This window comes from Vombatus ursinus, unplaced genomic scaffold, assembly GCF_900497805.2.
Source record: "Vombatus ursinus unplaced genomic scaffold, bare-nosed wombat genome assembly UNPS02014839.1, whole genome shotgun sequence".
Classification (NCBI taxonomy): Eukaryota; Metazoa; Chordata; class Mammalia; order Diprotodontia; family Vombatidae; genus Vombatus; species Vombatus ursinus.
Window position 1 is genome coordinate 5,759,890 of NW_020954617.1, and position 25,330 is coordinate 5,785,219.

General features: G+C 37.2%; 1 protein-coding gene and 1 pseudogene across 1 annotated transcript in view; one reads left to right on the forward strand and one right to left on the reverse strand.

Moving 5' to 3' along the window:
- TNPO3 (transportin 3) overlaps nucleotides 1–25,330 on the reverse strand; it is a 118,473-nt gene that overhangs the window by 41,329 nt on the left and 51,814 nt on the right. The window contains exons 5-8 of the mRNA XM_027840142.1: nucleotides 17,151–17,294; nucleotides 4,121–4,296; nucleotides 3,210–3,348; nucleotides 166–312 (exon numbers count right to left, since the gene is read on the reverse strand). Of these exons, the coding sequence (XP_027695943.1) occupies nucleotides 166–312; nucleotides 3,210–3,348; nucleotides 4,121–4,296; nucleotides 17,151–17,294 (606 nt within the window). The remainder of the gene's footprint in view (nucleotides 1–165; nucleotides 313–3,209; nucleotides 3,349–4,120; nucleotides 4,297–17,150; nucleotides 17,295–25,330) is intronic.
- Nucleotides 10,128–11,173, forward strand: LOC114026449 (annotated as a pseudogene).

Here is a 25,330-nt window from a genome sequence, read left to right on the forward strand (position 1 = left end):
GTAGCCTTTATTATACCTTCTTCAGGCTCTTTATTAAGAGTAGAGTAACAGGACATCTAGGAATAACATCACCTTTGCTCTCCACCCTCTAGGCCCCTCTCACAACTTCATAAAAGAAAAGAAATAAGAGAATGGGAGTTGGAAATAGAAGGAGGTAAGCCTTACATGGTCTGGTTCCAGTTGACAGTGTCTAGCCAAGGCATGGAGCAAACGCTGGATATAAGCTTTGAAAATGCTAAGAATAACGGCATCATCTGTTTTGTACAAATGCTCCCCTAGTCGGTACCAAAAGTTAAACGATATCTCCACCACCTATTGAATAAAAAGAGAATGAGAAAGCAGGTTACTAGGATACTGTAGATTTGAGAAAATAAGTAGAATGAGAGATGCCATGGCATTTCTTGGGGATTTGGAGAATAAGATGTGATTGGCTTCTAAGTAGCAATATATGACATAAGTCCACTTTAAATTTCATTTAGATTTAAAATAAATACAAAACTTATTAAAGGCAATTACACTCCAAAATCTCACGTGGGAAAGCTCCATTTTATTAGGAATGCACAGAGAAAGGAGGAGTTGTGAGAGAAATAAGTGACAGAAGAAAAGAATCCACTCGATTCATATAACACTTATATAACATAATATATAAGAACAAAAAGAACAAGAGTCATTCTCAACAGACAAGTGGTCAAAGGATAAGAATAAACAATTCTCAAAAGAAGAATTCAAAGCTACCATCTATATGAAAGAATCCTCTAATTCACTAATAAGAGAAATGTGAATCAAAACAACTCTGAGGTTTCACCTCACACCCAGCAAATTGGATCATATAAAAAAATGTGACTAGAATGTCCACACCTTTCGACTTAGAGATTTCATTACTAACATATCAGTACTTTCTACAGTAGCAAATAACTGTTAATAAAGTTGATGTCCATCAATTGGGTAATGATTAAACAACTTCTGGGATTTCAAGATGAATACACAGGAAGGTTTACATGAACTGATGCAAAACCAAGAAAAAAAAATTTAACACTACAATACCGTAAATGGAAAGAACAATAACGAAACACTTGGAACTGAATGCTGTAAAATTATAACAGCCAAGCTTAGCCCCAAAGAAGAGATATTAGAGGACACTTTCCTTCTGTGCAGAGGTGTGTAACTATGAGTGTGGAACACTGAATGTAATGTCAGGCTTTTTCAAAGTGTAGATTAACTTGCTAAAATTTATTTGGGTTTTTTTTTTTAATCTTTTTTATTCTCTGGGAGATACAAGGGCAGGAATACATTGGAAAATATGAGAAATATAAAAAATGAAAGCTATCAATACATTTTTTAGAAAGTAAGCCACTCTCCAGCAATATCTATCACCCACCCTCAAAAGCAGCAGATAAGGTCACTTTGGGCCTAAAATTCCAGTTGGGATCCTCACTATATAGAGAGTGAATGCACATGTTAAAACAAAACAAGTCATTGTAGTAGTTTATTCACAAAGCACTGAAGATGGCTTTCTAAGAAGATCTGGGATTCTAAAGTTAGGCAAAATATCATGGAATGGGAAAAACCTACAGACTCTACATAGGAGCTCCCTAACATCATTTCCTTTATCAGATTCAATTCAACAAACATTTATTAAGGGCCTATCGTACAAAAGGCCCTGTGTTCAGCACTGATCATACAGGAGTAAAAACAAAACAGGAAGGGGATACACGTATAAAGATAAGTAAGTACAAGATAATTTGCAGAGGGAGGAATCACTAGCAAGTAGGGAAAGCTTCCCTGAGGAAGTGGCACTGGAGCTGAGCTTTAAAGAAGTCAGGGATTCAAAGAGGTGGAGTTCAGGAGAGACTATGGTCTAGGCAGGAAGACAGGAAATATAATGTCAAATTTGGGAAAGAGATGGCAAGCTAGTTCTACTTAGGAAGTGAAAGTACAATAAGAGTAACATAAAATAAGTTAAGAAACGAAGGAAAAAACTAAATTGTAAAGGCTTTAAATGACAAGTCTGAGGAGTTTATACAGGGCATCCTACTTCACTCCTGCTTTAGTCTAGGTATCCACTAGATATCCCTACCTGGACATACATCTGAAACAGACCTTCTGTTTTCCCTATTCCTCCCCTAAACTATTGTATTCTGTTGAAAACTTCACTAACCTTCCATTCACTCATGTCTTCAACCCTAGAGTTATCCTTAATGTTTCTACCTCTACAACATCTTTCTAATACCCGTACCCTTCTCTCCAGTTGCACAACTACCATCCTATTTCAACTGTCATGCTCCTGCTTGCTTGCACTGTTGTAATAGCCCCCCTGCTTCAGACAGTCTCCTCTTTCCATAAATTTATCATAGTAATATTCCCAAAACATAGTGTGACATATTACTTCTCTGCCCCCAAAACCTTCAGTGGCTCCTTTTTGCCTTTAGGATTTTATACTGGATGTCCCAAAAGTCTTAGTGCAGTTTTAGTCTTTAGTAGCAAGGACACCATATTAATTTGGAGGCTATTATAACAATCCAAACAAGAGGTGATGTGGCTTGAAAGAGAATAGCACCCATGTGACTGGAGAAGGGTATAGATATTAGAAGGATATTGTAGAGGTAGAATCAATAAGATTTGGCAAATAATTGGATACAGAGGATAAGGAAGAGGGAAACATCAAGGATGACTCTATGGTTGAAAACCTAGGTAAGTAAAATGATAGTGATGCCTTCAACAGAAATAAGGAAGTCTATATGGGGCAATAGGGAAAACATAACAATATCTGTTTCAAACAGACTGAGTTTGTGAAGTCTACAGTATATGCAGGTAGAGATGTCTAGTAGATATCTAAGCAACTAGACTGAAGCAGAACTGGGATTCAGAAGAGAGATTAAGGCTGCACATATTAATTCTGAAGTTTTCTGTATAGAGATTTAGCAATTAAAGAGTTGCTTTTAAGCTTGAAGAAAACAGTTCCAGTCAAGGGGTGACTGGAATATTCAACCACAGGAGACACCTATAGTATCCTTAGGTATCTTAGAGAACTGTTTCAGTTCTCATTCTGAAGCTGAGTGAACACCATGGCAGAGGTACCAAAGGAATGTCTTTAACACATAAATGCAATTGAGCACAACTTTAATAAAAGTCAGCTAGAGGAGCTACGAAGTTTGGAAAGGATGACTTTGCCAGCTGCTCAAAAGTTGATAGCTCTGAGATTCTCCTACCTCATACTGGGGATGGCCAGCACAGATGAGGAGCAGTTCCAGTGTTCGCAGATCACCCAGCCCCTGGCCTGGAGTACAAACAATTTTTTCAAGAAATGTTTCACATAGTTCTGTGAAAACTCTGCAATAATTCAGAACCCTGTAGGAGAAAAGGATATAAGTACGAAGTCACAAAGCAGAACATGGATACTTATATACGCAATTCACAAAAATATTGAAAATGAAAGTTTTCTACTCAAAAACTTTGAGGTTACAGATTTCCTTATGTTGATGTTGAACAAAAATATTTCACCACCAAAGAGAAACAGGCTTCAACAATGTAAAGGAAATAGAAATGAGACCCCTCAGACTGAAGTCAAACTATTAACTACATGTTCTACTATACCATATCCTCAACCAGTCACCTCTGCATATATTTTACACACAGACCACACTATCAACTTGTGACAGCAGTCAAAATCACAGACTTTAAAAAATTCTCACAAATAATATTCTCAGCATGTATTTTCTCCCTCTCTTCTGGCTAGGTCTCATTTCACCATCATGTTTATTTTCTAATTTTATGGACCATCTTCATAGCTTCCAAAGACTTAGTATTGCCGGGGTTGATGAATCCCAGTCCTCTGGAGTTTCGTCTCAGAGCCCTTCCTTCCAACTAAAGAGCTCTGTTCTAGAGCTATAAGGGACCTTAAAGGTTATCTAGTCCAATCTTCTCATTTTACAGATAAGGAAACTTGGCCCTAGAAGGCTTAGGATTCAATGAGGCACACTACAGTGTCTTCAGTGGTCCATATATGCACAATTCAAATAGATAATGCATAGACTAAGAGTCAAATGTGGATAATAAAACAAACCCAGAGGTATGAGTAAAACCAACTTTCCATCCATCTTCTCATATGCAATCAACTCACTTGTCTAAGTCTTCACGGGCCACAGCCATATGATAGGCTGCTTCCAAAGTCAAGACCCCTTGAAAGAGTTGTAGGGCCAAAGGTAAACTGGTCTCTACATTCTCAATGGCATAGAGGGCTGAGCACACACAATCTGATGCTGCCTCATGCAGGTTAGATGATGTCTTGTCCTGTTGCTGGGAGACAGTATTAGAAAAGGGAAAGGGAGAAATACTTTACTCAAAATGTATGTATTTTTGTAACATGCATATACTCTTAGTTTCTCCCTCAAAGAGCTACCAACTTGTGCAAACAAATATAGGTTAAAAAACTACCAATTTCTTGGAACTGGTTCATTACCTTCTCTACAAATATATCCATGACCACGATGGCACTATTGCTACAAAGAAAAATAACAGAAATCTAAGAAAAAAAAAATTAATTGTGGATTTGTTTAGAAAGACACAGACTTTACTTATTTCTGAACTGAAATTTATTGACACTATGTTACAAAATAAAAAAGATTGTTTTTTTTTCAAAATGGGTGGAAGGCATGCCTAAGTAAGTAATAAAGACTTTAATATTGTTAATTTGTACAAATTTCCCTTTACAAATTACAAACTTTAGTTAATATGAAAAATTCAATAGATTTGAAGAGAACACAAACATGTATATAATTATGTCCTTACAAAACTAATGAACTGAAACATCTGATTATTGAATGAAATAGAACACCATTCAGTTATACATCCCTCAACATCTCCAAATACTCAGTGTTACTACACTGAAGGTAGTGTTCTAACTACCTGACTCATCATCAAACTGGGACACAGAAATAAAACAGCTTATTCACTACTACCCATTAAATCAAATGGTAGTAAAGAATATAATGAACCATAATTTATAAACTTTTATAGATCTTTTGTTTTTAAATCAGCAAAATTTCTCCATTGTCTCTCCACCTTACTCCAGATAATTTAAAAAAAGACCAAAACCCAGCAAAACCAATAAACATATTAAAAATGTATAAAAGCTGGACACCCTTATACTTCCCACTTCTGCAAAGGAGTGAAATAGGAGTCTTCTCATATCTCTTCTTTGGGGCCAAGCTTGCTTTTAATTTTGTAACAATCATGTTAGATTGTTTTGTAGTTGATGTCCTTTCCATTTACACTGCTGCAGTCATTATACAAATTTTTTTCTTAGCTGTTTACTTAATTCTGTAACAGATGCTGTAAATCTTTCAATGTTTCCTTTTGTCAATCATATTTCTCATCTCTTACAGCACAGTAATATTCATTACATCCATGTAAGACAATTTGTTTTGCCATTTCCCAACTGATGGACAGTTATTTGGTTTCCAGTTCATTCCTACTACAAAAGGTGCTGTTAAAATTTTGGTGAATGTGAATGGCAGGGAGGAGGGAAGGGGGTGGAGAAGTCAGAGGGAGAAGGGAAAAGAGAGTAGGTTTTCTTCTTATACTTTCTTAGGTATATCCCTAGTACTGAAATCTCTGCCAAAGGGTCCAGATATTTTAGCTACTTTATTTGCTGAATTCCAAACTGCTTTCCAAAATGGTTGCACTGATTCACAGCTCCATCAACAGCACACCAGTGAGCTTATCTTCCCATTATCATCTTTGTTATCTTTGCCAATTTGCAGGGTGTAAGGTGAAACCACAGGCTTATTTTGATTTGAGTTTCCCTTGTTACTGTTCATTCAATGGTTAGGACCATTCTTTGATATGGTATTAATAATTTTTGATTCTTTTGAGAATTATTCTTTTGTACCTTTTGACCACTTATCTATTAAAGAAAACACACACACAAACATCCCACTACCAAATGTTTATATATCTTGCATAAAAAATTAGGAGAAACAAATTGGAATTAAAGTTATCTATTTCTCCTTTTATTTCACTATCTCCTCTTTTGTGCTTAATTTTGTATTCGTTGGTTTCTAATTTTTAAAAATGCATAGTCAGCTCACTAATCCTCTCCTAACCAATTCTGTTAATGTTTTTTGGGATATAATTCCTCTCCTGAGGCCAGCTTTAGATACATCACAGAAATTTTGCTATGTTGCTTCACTGTTATCACTTTTCACATCATCATTATTTTTATGATCTGTTCTTTAAACCATTATCTGGGATTTCCCTGTTAGAAAGGGACCATAAATCTTTTAAGTTCTATTTCATCCAGCAACTTGTTCAATTCTATATTTTCCCTTATGTTTATCTTTCTTGCATTAGCTGTCTATGTCTTTTTGTAATTCACTTATTTTTTTCCTTGATGGGTACAGATGCTAAGGCATTTGGAACATATAAATTTAATACTGATATGGTTTGCTGTCTATAGCTCTTTTCAGCATAATGTAGTTTGTTTTGAACCAAAATTTTTTTTTTTTTTGCTTTCTCCAATAGGATCATAGCAACTTCTGTTTTTACTTCTGGATTTATGGGGGACATAGTAAATTTTGTTCTATCTTCTTATTTTTATTCTGTATGTGTCTTTGCATTTATAAGTGTATTTCTTGAAAGTATCAAATTTTTAAAAAAAAACCACATCTGTCACTTTCATTTTATTGTTTAATCCAATCATATTTAAAATTGAGTTAGGTTTATATTTTCTTCCATTATTCCATTTCCTTCTGCAGTTTCTGGTGGATGCAGGATAGTCTTGCAGTATTTTCATTTCCTTTCCTTTATATTTGAGGATCTTTCTTCAGGTCGCTTGGAGAATTTATTATTTGTCATTGGAACACGTGTCCTAGAATTTGCCATATAAAGGTCCGACCCCCAGCCCCACCCCCGAACACAGACACTTCGGAGTTCTGTAGATTATTCTGATTGGCACTTTGTTTTCTATGTTCAGAAGTTCTGGGCAGTTTTCTTGTACTGTTTCTTATATTGTCATATTCAGGTTTACTGACTTCTCATGTTCTTCTGAGAGATTTATGATCCTTTAAGTTTTCTCTGCACATCCTGTCTTCAAGTATTTTGCTTGTTTAGCAATTATGTATTCTTTTACATTATTGCTTTCTGCTTTCTTCCCAATTGGCCATTCTCTCACATCTCTGAAAAGACATGCTACCATGGTTTTTCTGTTCTGCCAATTATTTCTGCTTTCACAATTCTAATTTCTCTAATGAACCACTTAGGACCATCCTGCTGTGTTTCCATGCTCTCCTGGGAAACCACAGGGTCTTGTGCCTAATCAGGTGCTGATTCATTTTCCTTCATCTTGCAATAGTTATTCAGAAGTATTTGAATTAATTAAGATTAATTCTCTTCCTGCTTTAGTGTCTTACCTGTTGGTTTATCTGCTTGTACTAAAGATTTTTAACTGTGTTGTCTTCCTCTGGAGTTCTGAGGTCTCTCACCACATTCTGGTGCCCTGACTCAGTTACTTCTGCTATTTAGTTGTTTAGGAGTATTGCCTCAGGAAGAGTACAACACCTCCACTTCCTCCAAGGGGGGGGGAGGGGGAGTTCTGCAACTAGTTGCCAAAGAATGATAAAGTGAAGATAGGGGAAAGGCATGCTGGCAAAGACTAAAAGGGTGGCAAGGAAATTGCTGAGTAGATCCCAGAGCACAAGCTCATGGGTCCCATTGTGTTGCTCTGCCATAGCATGAAGGATGGTGGGGAAGGGGTTTGGTGAATTGAGGATTAGGCATTAGACTTCTCTGCTGTTAATTTATCAGGCTGTTATCTCATTAAACTTTTTGGTGTCTTTAATCTATGGAGACAGTTGCAATTTATTTCTTGCACATAATTCTTATGTTGGGGAATTCTGAGTTGCTATAGATTGGAAAAATATATCTAGTCCTTATTTTTTTGGTCATGTAACCACAGCAGCAGAGAATTAAATTTTAGTTTTAAATTTCTACATCTAAATTGGTTTCAAACCACTCCATGAGGAAATTTGCCCTTACATTTATCCTTTCTTTTCAGCATGTTTAACCTCTCCATTTGCATTACTTCATTCCCCAATTTGCCTTGCAACTTGAAGTTCTTCACTTTCTTGAACCTTTCACTTAACACTGCTGCCCCCTCTGCATAATATCCCATTTTTTTTGTCCTCACGTAATTTCTGAGGTGGAAAGGACTCTTAAGTGGCTTTAATATAACCTATACCCAAAAAAGAATCCCCCCCCTGACAACATACCCCAAAAGTATCACTCCACTCCCCAAGGCAGCCTATTTGAGTCTGGGATTGCTCTAATAATTAGGAAATTTTTCCTGACTCAAATGGATGTGATCTCACTGATTCAGGGAAGTACCTCTAACAATCGTGATCACAAGTCACCCAGGCCTGTTTATCATGTGTGGCCCTCATCTAGGTCTTCCTGAGAGTCAGCTCCATAGGGTCCATACAACATGATGGAGGGCTTCTTGAATCTCTCCTAACATCACAAGGTCACTATTAAGCACTCTGGCCATCCACCTGTCTCCCCTCACTCTAGTCAGATGATCCGTCAGCCCCTTTTTCTTTCATATCCTTTACCACTGTTCTTCTTTGAAGTGCCTGGCTACTTATATGCTGTACTTTGTTCATACCCACCATGTATCTTTTTACTGACCTCTGTGTGATGCTTATCTTTAATTCTTTAGAAGAAGCAATGCTGATAGACAGCCACCCCAGAGAAATGCTTGTACTGAAAAGATGGGCCTTTGCTGTTATGGGAAGCTTGGGTCAGTAAAAGTACTTTGCAATCCCAAAAACAATCCAGTCCTCTCTCCTCCTTTTTAACTTTGGGTACAGCTCATTTTCCATATGTATTGTCTGCCTCAGATATAAATATTGTTGGACAAGCTCTATAGGATGTCACATTTAGATGGATGTTGAAATATGAGCAACAGACATTTCTCATCCATTTGAAAGGAAATGTCTCTCATCCAAGACGCATCTTATTGTAAAAGCTGGCATTTCGTTCTATGAAGTTGAATCCTTTTTCATAATCAACAAAGAGGTAAAATGGGAATTACACTCCCTACACTTATTATTAGTCAATCATGAAATGATAAAGATATGGTCCATTGTTGAATATCATCTGTGAAAGCCCTCACCATAGATGGCCTTCAGTTTGTGCATAGATAATTCTCATAAGGAGGGAAAAGAGTAGGCATGCAGGTTGGTAGCTGGTGATGTTTTCTTAATCAATTCTGTGGTGGTAGTGTCTTTTTTTGTTTTGAAATCAATAAGGTCCAGGTGTCCTCCTTAAGTGAAGGGTGTCCCCTTAGTGGGTGTCTTCCTTAATCAAAAGGGGAGAGTATGTCCATTCTACCTTTGGGGGTTGCCTTGAGCCTGGGTCTACCTTGAGGGGTAAAGGAGTCTGCTTTGTGTATGTTACCCTGAATAAACACCTTTAGTTGATTTGGAGACTGCCTGAGAGAATTCTTTCGGTAAAACCTTGCATCCCATCATTTTGGAGTGTAGTGAACCTCATCAATAAGATCTGGCAACAGATTGGATATGTGGAATGAGTAAGAGTAAGGAGTTGAAGATGACACTGAGAAAACCATCCAACGCAACAAAGAATAAAAAAAAAGAGTACGCAAGAAATAAAAAAATTATGTAAGACTAATCAACATGTCAGTTGTTTTTCACTGTCTTTACAATATTCCACACCCACCATCCTTCACCTCTACAAAGAAAGAGTGTGTGTGGGCACTTCCTCAACTCTTATCCTTGGTTATTGTAATCACACTGTATTGAATCTTTCTTTTTCTTTCCATTTATACTGTTATAGTCATTGTATATACTATTTTTCTGAGTCTGCTTACTTCATTATGCATCAGTTCATATATTTCTTCAAATTCTTTGAATTCCCCACATTAAAAAAAAAAAAAAGAAAGAAAGAAAAGAAAATAATAAGAGTGGGGCAGCTAGGTGGCGCAGTGGATAGAGCACTGGCCCTGGAGTCAGGAGGACCTGAGTTCAAATTTGGCCTCAGACACATACACTCACTAGCTGTGTGACTCTGGGAAAGTCACTTAACCCCAAGTGCCTTACCCCCACCAAAAAAAGAATTCTTCACATTCGTCAATTACCCTACTATAATATCCCATTACAATAGTCCACCACAATTTGTTTAGCCAGGCCCAAACAGATGGTTTTTCATCTTGTTTTTTGCCTACATAAAAAGTACTATTACAAATATATTTGTTACATGGGAAATCCCTGCCCCCTGCCATTTTTTACCTCCTTAGGATACATGCCTAGCAATAGAATCTTTGGGTCAAAAGGTACACACACATACTCCAATATGGTTCCAACAGTCCAAACCCGAAGTCGTAAGGATTACAACCTAGCTCTGATTCTGAGGTCACAGAATTCTAGTGGTGTCTGGACAAACATGGAGGCTCGTGGAAGGGAAGCAGATCCTCTGCTCCTGGCCCTGAGGCTAGTGCCTTTCTTTGCCTCCTGTGCCCTCTACTTCCTCTTCTGGCTGCCCTCAGATAAGCTCAGCTGGACCAGAGCCCTGGCCAAATACCTTCCCATCCTCTGTCTGGCTCTCTTTGTCCATACCACTGCCCCATCAGGGCTCTATGGATGATTTATCTGGGTAGGTCTTCTCTGCTCTGCCCTGGGGGACATTTTCCTCATCAGACCCGAACGGTTCCTCTTTGTCATGGTGGCCTTTACCCTGGCTCGTCTCTTCTATCTCAGGGCCCTGGGCCGGCTCCCAATCCACCTGGCCCTCCTGGAGTCTGTGGTAGCTGTCTTCAGCCCCTATTCTGGGCTCCTGCAGCTTCAAGTCCCTTCCAGCCTGAGTCTGTCTTCGGTTGTCTATGCAGTTATCCTGGGTCTGATGCTGTGGTGGGTGCCGGTCAGAGGGAGACCTGCGGATTTTGGTGGCCTGTCCTCCAGCATCTCAGATGCCATCCTAGCCTGGGACACCTTCGTTTGGCCCCTGCCTCCAGGTTGTCTGATCTTCATGGTCACTATTACGCTGTCCAAGCCCTGCTAGCTCTGTCAACAGTGGAGGGCAGGGCCCCCTAAGCTGACTGAGCTCAACAAACCCCTCTCAAAAAGAGGATAGACTTGGGGGGGAGGGGTGTCCCTGACTCCTTGGCCGGGTCCTAGCAGATCAGTGACTTGGAACTCAGCACTTGGCCTCTTCTCCAGGACCCCTGCTACCCACTCCGTACCCTCCCAGTTAAACACATGACCTCCTAGGGTGGATCCTTTTCCCACCCTCCCTGATTCTGAAGCCCCCGCCCCTCCACTCCTGAGTTATTCACAACCCCCCCTTTCCCTTACTGGCAATTGCCACCCCTCCCTAGCCCCATCCTGATGCTTTTCTGCTCCTTACTCATAAACCCTTTGGTTCCAATACTAACCCACCATTGCCCATGAGCCCCTTGACTGAAATTTTTTCTCTCCATTACCCACAATTCCCTCCCCCCAACAATTCTGATTCTTTTGTCTATTACCCATCATGCTCCTGGTTTGAATGCTTCTTCTCCTCTCTCCACTGCCCATTAAGTCCCTAGATGTGATGATGCCTGTTCCTCCATCATCCATATCACCACCACCTTCCCCTGACCCTTAGGTAAAGCTGGTATTGGAAACATGAAAAAAGTATATAATATATACATAAAATATATATAAATATATTTTTTAAAAAAAGAAATCAGTAAGGCCAAGGCTTTTCCTGTACCTTTAGTCTCTTCCCTTCCCTTATGAATCAGTCCCTGAATGTCCTAACAACTGTATATCCTCCAGCATGGATCTCTTCTACATAAACTTGATCCACTCCAGCTGTTTTTCCCACCTTTGTGTTATTTACTGTCATTTCTACTTCCTCATAAGCCCTTTGAGGATTGTGACATTAGGTTCCAACCCTGGTGATTCCACTATCTTTGATGGCTGTTAACTTGTATTATTTTGCAAACTGTTGTCCATTTAATGCTCCTACAACAGAACAAATTGAATTTCTCCTGGCCATTATAACCTTTCGAACATTTGAAGACAGCTATCACATACCCCCTGAGCCTTCTCTTCTTCAGACTATACACACCAAGTTCCCTCAACATATCCTCATATGCCACTGATTCAAGGCTCTTCCCCATTCTGGTTGTTCTCTTCCAGATACTTTCCAGATTTTCAATGTTCTCTCTAAAATGTGGTCCCTATAATTGAACTTAATTCTAAAGATGTGGTCTGACCAAGACACAGTACAGTGTGACCAGCATTTCCAAATTTTTTCCTCAAGCATTATAAAAACATTGCTGACTCTTTTAACAATAAAATCTTGCTGCTTCTCTTCCAAGAATTCCAGTTGAGTTTGTGCCCAAAGTATGTTTTCCTCAGAGGCATAGCTTGTACAGGTTTTAGAGTCATTCCCTTCTGGATTTGTGTCTTCAGTACCCCTTCTACTACAACAGCTCTTTATGGTAGGATTCTTTTTTTGTTTGTTTGTTTGCTCATTCTTCCAGGCTCCCTAAAAACTTTGGATTTGGTGTTAGAGCTGAAGGGAAGGTCTGAACTGGTCCTATTGCTGCTTTTTTGTGGTATTAGGTGATCCGTTATCCTAAATCTCAGGGACACCACAGGCCAAGGACCTGAAAGCTTTCAGTGCTCCCAAAGTGGTCTGATCCAGGGTAAAGTCTGATCATTGCCTTCCTGGTCTCAGCTCTGCAAATTTCTGACCCAACTGTCAGTCGAAGCTCCTCACCTGAACTATCCTCTGTATCTGAAGACCTGTCTGCCTCCCTACGCTGACCTGGGATGAACAAATGACTCACTGTGACTTTTCCTGGATTTCCTCATCAAGATTTAATCTGGTACATTTTCTAGATCTGTTTGGAATTTTATGAAGGGGAACTAGGCTACATTGCTTCCAACTACTCTGCCATCTTGGCTCTGCCCTCCACGAAGTTTTAATCTATCTCTCCAACTAGAAGTGATCTTTATCCACCCTAAATCTCTTACAGCCCTCTCTACTGATCTTCTTTTTATCATATTTTAGTTTGCATTAGTTATTTGTATATACACCTTATCACCCTATTAGATTATAAGGTCCTTGAAGGAAAAAATGGTAAGGTCACAATGTACTACTATGCCATTATAGCCTAGGATTCAAAGCTTTCCATAATTTGGCTCAAACTATTTTTTTGGGAAGGGTGGACTTTAACAAAATCTGTGTTGGTATCTTCTGTTTTTATATCCTTTTCAGTTCAAAATAAATCTTTCTCTCCTACTCAACCAGATATCCACCTCCTAAAAGAAAAAATAAAATATGAAGAGGTTAAAAAAAAGCCATTTAGGACAACTAACAAACACATGGATGTAGTTTGATAGTATATGTATACAATGTTCAACACCAATAATCCCTCACCTCTCCAAAAAAGTGAGGCTTATGCATTTTGTTCTCTAGTCTCTGTGGCCAAGGTTGATCCTTACCATTATTTAGCATTCAGTTCCTTTGTGTTGTTACATTTCTTCCCATTTTCACTACTGGGGCCATAGTACATATTATTTTCTTAGTTCTGCTTACTTCACTTTCTATCAGTTTGTATGTAAGTTTTTATATTCATCATTTCTGATGGCACAGTAATACTTCATGAGATGTGTGTACTACGATTTACTTGGCTGTTCCACAATCAATGAGCATCTACTTTGTTTCTAGTTCTTTGCTACTACAAAAAGAATTGCTGTGAATATTTTGATGTGTGTAAGGCAGAGCAACAATGAAATCAGAAATTTTCCCATGATCACTGGCATCATGCATAGCCATATAGTAAATAAAGCCTAAGTCCGTCTACTGCCTGATTTAAATCACATTTCTTCTCTAGACCCTCAACACCAATAAAAAGCAGCATACAAACAAAAGCCAAAACATAAGTCTTTGTTTTTTACAAATGTGTGTGTATTCTTTTATCTTTAAAAAGCCATTCTTCAAAACACCATGAAGTTGCCCATCTGTATTTCCTTTTTTTTGACCACCACAATAAATTATGTCACATATCATGTCTTCCTCTTCTTGTTCAGTCATCCAATAGTGTCTGACTCTTAATGACTGCATAGATCATACATGCCAGGTCCTTCTAACCTCCACTATCTCTTGAGGTCTGTCCAAGTCCATATTCATTGTTTCCATGACATTATTTAGCCATTTCATCCTCTGCCACTGTTTCCCTTTGTATTCAATCTTTCCCAACATCAGGGTCTTTTAATTTCATAGCTCCAGTTGTCACCTACAGTAATCTTTGGGCCCAAGAAAATAAAAATCTGACACTGCTACCATTTCCTCTCCTTCTATTAGCCAGGAAGTAGTGGGGACCAGTTGCTGAGATCTTAGGTTTTTGTTGTTTTTTTTTTTACATTAAGCTTCATGCCAGCTTTTACCTTCTCCTCTTTCACCTTCATCAAGAGGCTTCTTAATTCCTCTTCACTTTCTGCCATCAGAGTGGTATCATCTGAATATCTGAGATTATTGATATTTTTCACAACAACCTTAATTCCAGTTTATGATTTGTCCAGCCTGGCATTTCACATGATGTACTCTGCACATAAGTAAAATAAATAAAGTGACAAAGTACAACCTTGTTGAACTCCTTTTTGTTCCATGTTCAGTTCTGTTGCTTCTTGATCCACAAACAGGTTCCTCAGGAGACAAGTAAGATGATTTGGTGCACCCATCTCTCTGAGGATCTGCCACATTTGGTTGGGATCCACATAGTCAAAGGCTTCAGTGTAGTCAATGAAGCAGAGGTAGATATGATTCTGGAACTCCCTTTGCTTTCTTCATAATCCACTGAATGTTGGTAATTTATTCACTAGTTCTTCTGCCTCTTCAAAAATCAGCTTGCTCTTCTGGTGATCCTCAGTTCACATACTGCTGAAGTCTGGCTTACACAATCGCAAGCAAAACCTTGCCGCCATGTGAAATAAACTGTTTGGTAATTTGAACATTCCTTGGCACTGCCCTTCTTTAGAACTGGGACATAAACGGATCTTTTCCAATCCAGTGGTAACCATTGAGCTTTCCAAATTTGCTGGCATATTGGGCGTAGCACTTTAACAGCATCATCTTTTAGGATTTCAAATAGCTTAGCTGGAATTCCATCACTTCCACGAGCCTTAGTTTCAGCAATGATTCCTAAGGCCCATTTGACTTTATTCTCTGGGATGTCTGGTTCTAGATCACTAACCACATTACTGTAGTTATCAGTAACGTTAACATCTGTCTTTGATAGTTCTTTTGTGTATTTCTTGGCACCTCCTCTTAATCTCTTCTGCTTCTATTAAGTCCTTACCATTTTTTTTCTTTTATCATGTCTATTTTTACATCCAATGTTCGCTTGATATCTCTAATTTTCTTGAGATTTTGCCATTCTCATTCTATTGTTTTCTCCTATTTCTTTGCATTGCTCATTTAAGAAAACCTTCTTATCTCTCCTTGCTATTCTGTGGAATTCTGCATTCAGTTGGGTACATCTTTCATTTTCTCCTATACTTTTTGCATTCCTTCTTTCCTCAGCTATTTGTATAAAGCCTGATCAGACGGCCATTTTGCTTTCTTGCCTTCTTTTTCTTTGGGATGTTTTCTGTTCCTCCTGCACAATACTGCAAACCTCTCTCCATAGTTCTTCAGGTACTTTATCTACCAGATCTAAATCTATTCTTCACTTCAATTTCATATTCACAAGGGATGTTATTTAGATTATACCTGTCTGATGGTTTTCCCTATTGTCTTGAAGTCTAAATTTTGCAATAAGAAGCTTATGATCTGAGCCACAAGTCAGTTCCAGGTCTTGTCTTAACTGACTACATACAGAAGTCTCCACCTTTGGCTGCAAAGTATATAATCAATCTGATTTCAATATTGACTATCACGTGTAGAATTGCCTTTTGGGTTGCTGAAAAAGTGTTTGCTAAGACCAGAAAGTTAGCTTGAAAAGATTCTATTGCCTTACTTCATTTTGTACTCCAAGGTCAAACTTGCCTGTCATCTCAATTATCTTTTGACTTCCCACTTTAGCATTCCAATCCCCTATGATGAATGAGATTTTTTTAGTTGTGTTATTTATAGAAGATATTGTAGGTCTTCATAGAACTGATCAATTTTGGCCTCTTCAACATCAGTGGTTGAAGCACAGACTTGCATTACTGTGATACTGAATGGTTTACCTTGGATATGAACAGATATCATTCTGTCATTTTTAAAATTATACCCCAGTCCTGCTTTTCTCACCCTTTTACTGACTATGAGGGCTACCCCATTTCTTCTAAAGGATCCTTGCCGACAATAGTATATGTAATGATCACCTGTATTAAATTCACCCATTCCTATCCATTTAACTTCATTGGCACTCAAGATATTGATGTTTAATATTCCTTCTCCTGTATGACCACACCCATAGATATACAGATATAGACATATTATGTCTAGAAAGAGTTTAAATATCAACATGTCTTCAAATGGGTAAGACCTTGACAGAAAAACAAAACAATACCAAAGGCACTTTCAATCTCTCTTTTTTGGGATTATTCAATTTTTAATTCTAAAAGTTAAAGTACCATTCTAATCAATAGTTCACAGAAAAAGAATATAAGGAAAGAGATTTATTTTGATCCCAAAAGAAAATATGACTAAGCATGTTTAAACAAATTACCTCTTATCCCACTGACCTCAAAGTCTTCAAATCCTTTCATTAAAAACATTACTTCAATTTCTCACTAAATCATCTCACTAAACTTGCTGGATGAATCTACACAAGTAACTACACAGCATGTCTAATGCTCAGCGGCACTGGCAAATTACTTATTTACACACTTAACTGCAAAGCCAATTTTCTTTGGTCAATTTAACTGAAAACTAAAGCCTGCTTTGGATGTTAAAGATGTCATAAAGAAAGAGAAGAAGTTCGTAACTCTGGCCCTGGGACATTAGCAAACCAAAGGAAGTACCACTTCTGCTTTCTCAGTACATGCTAAGTAGAATTCAGAAAGCTTTGTTATTTCTCCATAAGTCAGTTACTAAAGTTGTGAAAGTGTAATACAACCAAACTTTGGCAAATAGCAAAATTCAGCACTCACCAAAACTTCAAAAAGAAGAGCTAGCAATTTATTGTTAGCCATGAAGTTACTGTCCAGGACACCAAGGTTAAACCAACTACCTAAGCAGCGAAAGGCCTTCATGAGCATCTTCTCATCTGTTCCTGCCTTTTCTACACAAGTCATCTGAAAGAAAGATGAAGAAAGAAGACAAAAACATCAAATAATGCCAAGCCTTGTATTTGATCCCACAATTAGAATTACCTCAAGTGTTAGAGGCAAGTGGCAGATATTTATCTTCCAGTCAAATAATACATAAATTTCATTGCTACAAAGGGCAGTTGTGAGAAAAGCGCTTTGCAAATCTTAAAAAGTCATGAACTACTACCAGTAGTAGTATTAAGGTTAATATTTCTTCTTCATTCATATGTTAGCACATTCACAATATTAGTAAAGTTTTGGTTTAAGGTGATGTTTGTCTAAACACCTAGATTTTACATAATTAGGTATCTTATATATGTAGAAAGGTAAATAAAAATGAATGCTCATCACATTTCAAGTTACTGATAATTATAACGCTCTAAATTTTCATATAGAAAAGTTAGATTTTACCTTTAAAAATCAACAATTCGCCAAAATATACATTATTACAGATGAAGTTTTGTAATACAACACTGGAAATATATAAATATAAAAGCAGATGAGAAAGAAAAGATCACTTAGTTCATCATTAGTCACTGTCCATACACATTATTACATAAAGAATGGCACACTAATACACTATCAGGGGAGCTGTGAATTGGTTCAACCATTCTAGAAAGTAATTTTGAACTATGTGAAGAATGCCTAAAATATCCATCATCTTTCACCCAAAGATCCTACTGCTAGGCATACCCCAAAGAAAGTCAAGGACAGAAAGAAAGGTCCCATATATATCTTCACAGGAGGATTTTTTTGTGGTAGCAAAAACTAGAAACCTTTTAACTGTAGAATGGCTAAAGGAATTGTGGAACATGAATTTAAAAATGTATTACTAAACTAAGAAATGATGAATATGAAAAATTTGGAGAAATGAGGAGATAGAATTTATAAACTGATAAAATACAGACAATAACTTCCATAATGCAAAAGAACAATTTTAAAAAAGCCCCTGAATGGGGAAGGTGGCCTAGCTATTCTAGATCTTAAATTGTATTATAAAGCAGCAATCATCAAAACTGCTTGGTACTGGCTAAGAAATAGAGTGGGGGATCAATGGAATAGGTTAAATATGCAAGACACAGTAGTCAATGACTATAGTAATCTATTATTCGATACTCAAAGACCCTGGCTTCTGGGATAAGAACCCACTCTCTGAAAAAAACTGCTGGGAAAACTGGAAAAGAGTATGGCAGAAACTAGGCATAGACCAAAATCTCACACCATATACCAAAATAAAATCAAAATGGGTTCATGATTTAGATATAAAGGCTGATACTATAAGCAAACTGGGAGAGCAAGGAATAGTTTACCTGTCAGATCTATGGAGAACAGAAGAATTTATGACCAAACAGGAGATAGAGAACATTATGAAAAGCAAAATAGATAATTTTGATAACATTAAATTGAAAAGTTTTTGCACAAACAAAGTCAATGCAACTAAGATTAGAAGGAAGGTAGAAAACTGGGAAAGAATTTTTACAATCAGTCTCTCTGATAAAGGCCTCATTTCTAAAATATATAGAGAATTAAGTCAAATTTATAAGAATACAAGCCATTCCCCTATTGATAAATGGTCAAAGGATATGAACAGACAGTTCTCAGATGAAGAAATGAAAGTCATCTACAGTCATATGAAAAAATGCTCTAAATCACTATTGATTAGAGAAATGCGAATCAAAACAACTCTGAGGTACCACATCACACTATCAGAATGGCCAACATGACAAAACAGGAAAATGATAAATGTTGGAGAAGATGTGGGAAAATTGGAACACTAATGCATTGTTGGAGTTGTGAAATGATCCAACCATTTTGGAGAGCAATTTGGAACCATGCCCAAAGGGCTATAAAAATGTGCATACCCTTTCACCCAGCAATAGTACTTCTAGGGCTATATCCCAAAGAGATCACACAAATGGGAAAAGGACCTACATGTACAAAAATATTCATAGCAGCTCTTTTTGTGGTGGCAAAGAATTGGAAATTGAGAGGATACCCATCAATTGGGGAATAGCTGAGCAAGTTGTGGTATATGAATGTGATGGAATACTATTGTGCTATAAGAAATGATGAACAGGCTGACTTCAGAAAAACCTGGAAAGACTTGTATGGTCTGATGCTGAGTGAAGTGAGAAGAACCAAGAGAATGTTGTACACAATAACAGCCATGTTGCATGATGACTAATATTGATAAACTTAACCCTTCCTGGCAATACAAGGATCTAAGACATTTCCAGAGGCCTTGTGATGGAAATTGCTATCCATACGCAAAGAAAGAACTATGAAAGCCAAATTGCTAATTTTTTTCACTTCTGTTGAGTTTTGTTTCCTCTTTCTGATGGTTCCTCCTATTGGTTTTAATTTCTACTTACAACATTACTAATGTGAAAATATGTTTAATATGAATGTAAATGTATAGCCTATATCAGATTATGCACCGTCTTAGGAAGGGTGGGGGGGAGGAAGGGGGAGAAAAATTTTAAACTCAAAAGCATATGGAAGTGATTATTGATAAATCAAAATAAATTTAAAAAAAAAAAAGCCCATGAATGAAATGTTAGGTAATGATAATGATCAAGTTTGGCCTCAAGAAAAAGCACCTGTCTCCCTTCATTGCCAAGGTGATGGATTATAAGTAGAATTATTCCATATGTCTTCAGACTCAATGTACTGATTTTGTGGAACTGCTTTTTTCTATTTCATTTCAAATCAATACAAAAAATGGCTGGATAGGGGAAGAGAGAAGGATATATTAAGAAACAAATTTAATGCAAAAACAAAAGCTATCAACAAAAACATTTCCCCCAAAAAACACATAAAAACAAATTCTGGTGAGTAATAAAACCATCACCTACATACATAAAATAGTTACGACAATAAAGACTTAACACATATAAAGTACCTGAATATTTACACAGCAGTCTGTAAAGAAAAGATCCTCTAGGTTATGACTAAAATGTAGCTCTGAATCCTGACCTTATTTCAGGAAACCTATGCTCCCCTCTTTATATGTGATTCATTTGCCATTCCAATCCCATATTTACTGAGTATATCTTTAAGACAGTCTGAAAGGTAAAACCTGAAAAGAGCCAACTACATTTCTGACCATTACACTTTTAAAAGAGATTCTTTTATGCAATGGATATGAATGCCTGTAACATGGTACAAGAAATTTTCCTGATCCATGGAGCTGAGTATGAAGAAGATGATGATAATCTGACTGAACCCTATGGGGTGCAGAAATGTATTCTACTGTGTATGACAATAGGCCATTTAATTCTCTAGTGGACTAGTTAAGATATCAAGACTAATCTGGAAGACTGTATACATAATTTCTCCTTCTCACACCTGCAAATTCAGGTGGATCTGGTCCAAAGCCTTTCCAGCTAAATTCTCAATAACCTCTTCCTCAAACAGAAGGCAGAAGATATCTGACTGCCTGCTTCCTTTTACCTTATTCCATTTTGTTTATCTTCTCTCCCCCACTACTGGATAAATTCTGTAACTATATTTCTTGATTTGCTGAGATAAGAACTCATGTATTCTTAAAATTTCTAAGGGAAGTAAATGATCACTTATTGATAAGAGGATTTAACCAGAAAAGTTTGTATATATGAAGAAGGTATCAGGAAAAGGGATTATATCAAGACAAACATGCTATTCTTATGAATCATCAGCTAGGATCCCCAATGGCATAACACCTCAGAAAATTACACATCTGTATAAATAAAAGATCTGCTAAACTCAGAAAGACACTAAACTCCCTTCAGACCCCATTATCCTCTTTAATATTGTAGCTGCCTGAACCTTACTGAAATTTTGAAATCTGCTTTTACTTCATCAAAATCAAGCTTCAAAAAGCTCCACTCTACTGAAACTGTTCTCTCCAATGACTGGACCTGCTAAATCCAGTGGCCTTTTTAAAGTCCTCATCTTTGTCATCTCTATAGTTCTTGACACTGTTGACTACCTTTCTTCCTCCTGAATTCTATTCTTCTCTCCCTTGGCTTCTGTGAGACAGCTTTCTCTTTGTTCTCCTATTTATCTCCTCTACACTTCCTATGATTATCCTTAAAGGGCTCTTCTCTTAATGATTTCACCAGTGCCCATGGGTTGAATGATCATTTCTATGCAGCTGACTGCATGGGTAGGTGGCACAATGGATAGAGTGCCAGGCTTGGAATCAAGAGGACCTGAGATCAAATCCAGCCTCATATGCTTACTAGCTGTGTGGCCCTAGGCAAGTCACTTAACCCTGTTTGCCTCAGTTTCCTCATTTGTCAAATGAGCTGAAGAATGAAACGGCAAACCACTCTCGTATCTTTGCCAAGAAAAACCCCAAATGGGGTAACAAAGAGTTGGACACAACTAAACAATAACAATGCAGCTGACTGCCAGATCTATATAGCCAGACCTCATCCCCCTTACCAGTCTCACATCAACAATCGCTGTTAGACGCATTTATCAGCATGTGAAACTCAAATAAAACACATCAACATTCCCTCAAAAACTAATCTGATAATTCTGTTGAAGATGTACTACCATCCTCTCATTCACCTAGGTTTGCAATTTCAGTCATACCTGACTTTTCCTTCTGCCTTACCTTTCAAATTCAATTAGCTGCCAAGTCTTGCCTAGTCTACCTCCACATCTCTACATAGACCTCTTGCATCTATGCTCTTCTCTCCACTCAAATATCCATAGTCCAGGCCCTTATCATCACTTGCCTAGACAAAGACAACAGCCTCCTAAATGTTCTTACTGTTTCCATCTTCAATCTATCCTCCACATAGTAAATCAATCTTCCTATAGCATAACTATGGTCAAATAATTCCTCTGCTCAAAAGCCTTCAGGGATTCTCTACTGTGTCTAGGATAAAATACAAAATCTTCAAGGTATTTAAGGTCCCACATAAACTGGTTCCCACCTACCTTTCATTATTCCTTTTCAAATACTCTATGTTTCAGACAAACTGGACTTCTAGCTATTTCCCATAGCTGATACTCCACATCTTTCCTATCTGTGTGTATGTGCAAACCACTGCCTGAAATGCACTGTCTCTCAGAACCTTTATCTTCCCTCAAAGCTCAGTTCAAGCCTCAACATATACAAAAGGCCCTGCCTAATCTCTAATTTGTTACTGCATGCCTCACCACCAAAATTACCTCGTATTTGTATGTATTTCACATTTACTTATATTCCTTCCACGGATAAAATGTAAGCTCCTTGAGTTTAGGAACTATTTTTGTCTTTGCATCTTAAATGCTTGATTACAGATCCATTGAAGGTTCAGTTCAGATGCCAACTTCCACAAACACTTCACAGATCACCCCAGTAATCTTTCCCTTTCTCAAATTACCTTATATTTATCTGTATATCTTCTCAAAAGAATGTAAGGTCTCTTAGGTAGATACTGTTTCATGTTTGTTTCCATATCTCCAAAACCTAAGGTGCCTTAAACATATCAGGTGCTTAATAAAATTTGCCAAGTTGAATTAAAACAATTTCCTACTTCTTTAGTGCTTGTCCCATTATTCTGAGTCAAAGCTGGCTGAAATCAGCAACCTACAAATACTTAAATTCAAAGCAATTTTTAAAAGGAACTGACTACATGATTAATGTGTTTGAGTAAAGTGATATATACATTTGAGTAAAGTTTTGATAAAAGGTACATGTTATTATCAGAAGATAAAAAATTATAGAGTGTAGCTCTTTCTACACTATGAGAAGCAACTGAAAATTCTTTTTTAGCATACATATTTTTGTAGCTTTTTGGGGTCTTGGCTTAAATATTATTTTTATGAGTACCCATATGTTTTTACACTTCTGTTCTTACACTTCACTCACAATGAGCTACAAAACTGACAAAGTACATTTTTTTTTAAGCAATAGGAAGGAAAGGATCACGTAATAAATTATGACACTTCAATTTTATCAAGGCATCAAGTCTTCAAGTGGAATGCTAACATATATACCAACTGTTGGGCATTAATGGACAGGGTTCTTATTTTCCCCATCTAAAGGCAGGACTTTTAAATAGACTAAATCTTATTAAATAAATCAGCAACACTCTTAAATTCCTAAAGTATATGGCAACTTTCAGTTTCTCTCTGAAAAATTTTATCAACAAAATTTCATTACCCAGAACTTTATTTTTAAAATAAGGCTTAAAGGACTGCTGGAGAAAAACTTTAAGAGTGAAAAATTATCAGTAAGACAGATTTCAGTTGGGTCTTTGGTCACTACTGAAATGTGGAATAGTATTAAAAAGATATTAACTAAATCTTAGCACTTTTATATCAAACCCCCCCTCCCAAAAAAAAAAAAAGGTAAAAAAACTATGAGATTCCATCTGGTTACAATGTAAAGCAAAGGATCTGAGCCTGAGATCAATGGACAGGTTTCAAGAGATCCATGAACAGAGATGGCGGAAAATTTTTTTACCTTTACTTTCACTAACATCTAACTGAAATTTAGCATTTCATTCAATTATTTAAAAACATTAATATGAGAGGTAGAATCAAAATGGCAGAAGGAGAAGCAGCAGTTTTGCCTTAGCTCCCCAGTCCACCTCTTCCACAACAAACTGAATTCTATACAGGAAAGCCAAGAAAAAGTCACAGTGAGTCACTTTTCCAGCCCAGGAAAGTACTGATGAGTCAATGCAAGGAAGACTTTATATAATGGAGGGGATACATACATACTTACTTGGGTATAGAAATCTATCTTACCCTACAGGGAAGTAGGAGGGGAGGGGAATAAAAGAGGGGGGAGGAGTTGATAGAAAGGAGGGCAGATTGGGAGAGGCAGTGGTCAGAAGCAAAACACATTTGAGGAAAAACAGAATGAAAGGAAAGAGAAGAATAAACGGTGGGGGGGAGTAGGATAGAGCGACATACACAGTAATCATAACTATGAATGTGAATGGGATGAATTTACCCATAAAATGGAAGCAGACGGCAGAGAAGATTACATGATTTAGACATAAAGGGTAATACCATAAGCAAATCAGTATTTACCTGTCAGATCTGTGGATAAGGGAAGAATTTATGACCAAACAAGAGATAGAATATTATGGGACGTAAAACGGATAATTTTGATCACATTAAATTCAAAATATTTTGCACAAACAAAACCAATGCAGCCAAGATTAGAAGGAAAGCAGAAAACTGGGGAAATTTTTAAAGCAAGTTTCTCTGATAAAGGCCTCATTTCTCAAATATACAGGGAACTGAATCAAATTTATAAGAATATAAATTACTGTCCAGTTGATAAATGGTCAAAAGACATGAACAGGCAGTTTTCAGATGAAGAAATCAAAGCTATCTATTATAGTCATATGAAAAAATGCTCTAAATCACTATTGATTAGAGAAATGCAAATTAAAACAACTCTGGGGTACCACCTCACACCTAACAGATTGGTTGATATGACAGAAAAGGAAAATGACAAATATTGGAAGGGATGTGGGAAAATTAGAACACTAATGCACTGTTGGGTGGAATTATGAATTGATCCAACCATTCTGGAGAACAATTTGGAACTATACACGAAAGGCAACCAAACTATGCACACCCTTTAATCCAGCAATACCACTACTAGGTCTGTACCCCAAAGAGATCAAAGAAAAAGGAAAAGGGCCTATATGTACAAAAATATTTGTAGCAGCTCTTTTTGTGGTGGCAAAGAATTAGAAATTCAGGGTTTGTCCATAAACTGGGGAATGGTTGAACAAATTGAGGTATATGATTGTGATGGAATATTATTGTGCTATAAGAAATGATAAACAGGAAGGTTTCAGAGAAACCTGGAAAGACTTACATGAACTGAGGCAAAGTGAACTGAGCAGAGCCAGGAAATCATTGTACACAGTAACTGCAATACTGTACACAATGATTAACTGTGAATGACTTAACCTCTCAAGGACTTAATGATGAAAAATGCTATCCACCTCCAGAGAACAAAGCAATGGAGTCTAAATGCAGATTGAAGCATACTTTATTTAAAATTTATTTTTCTT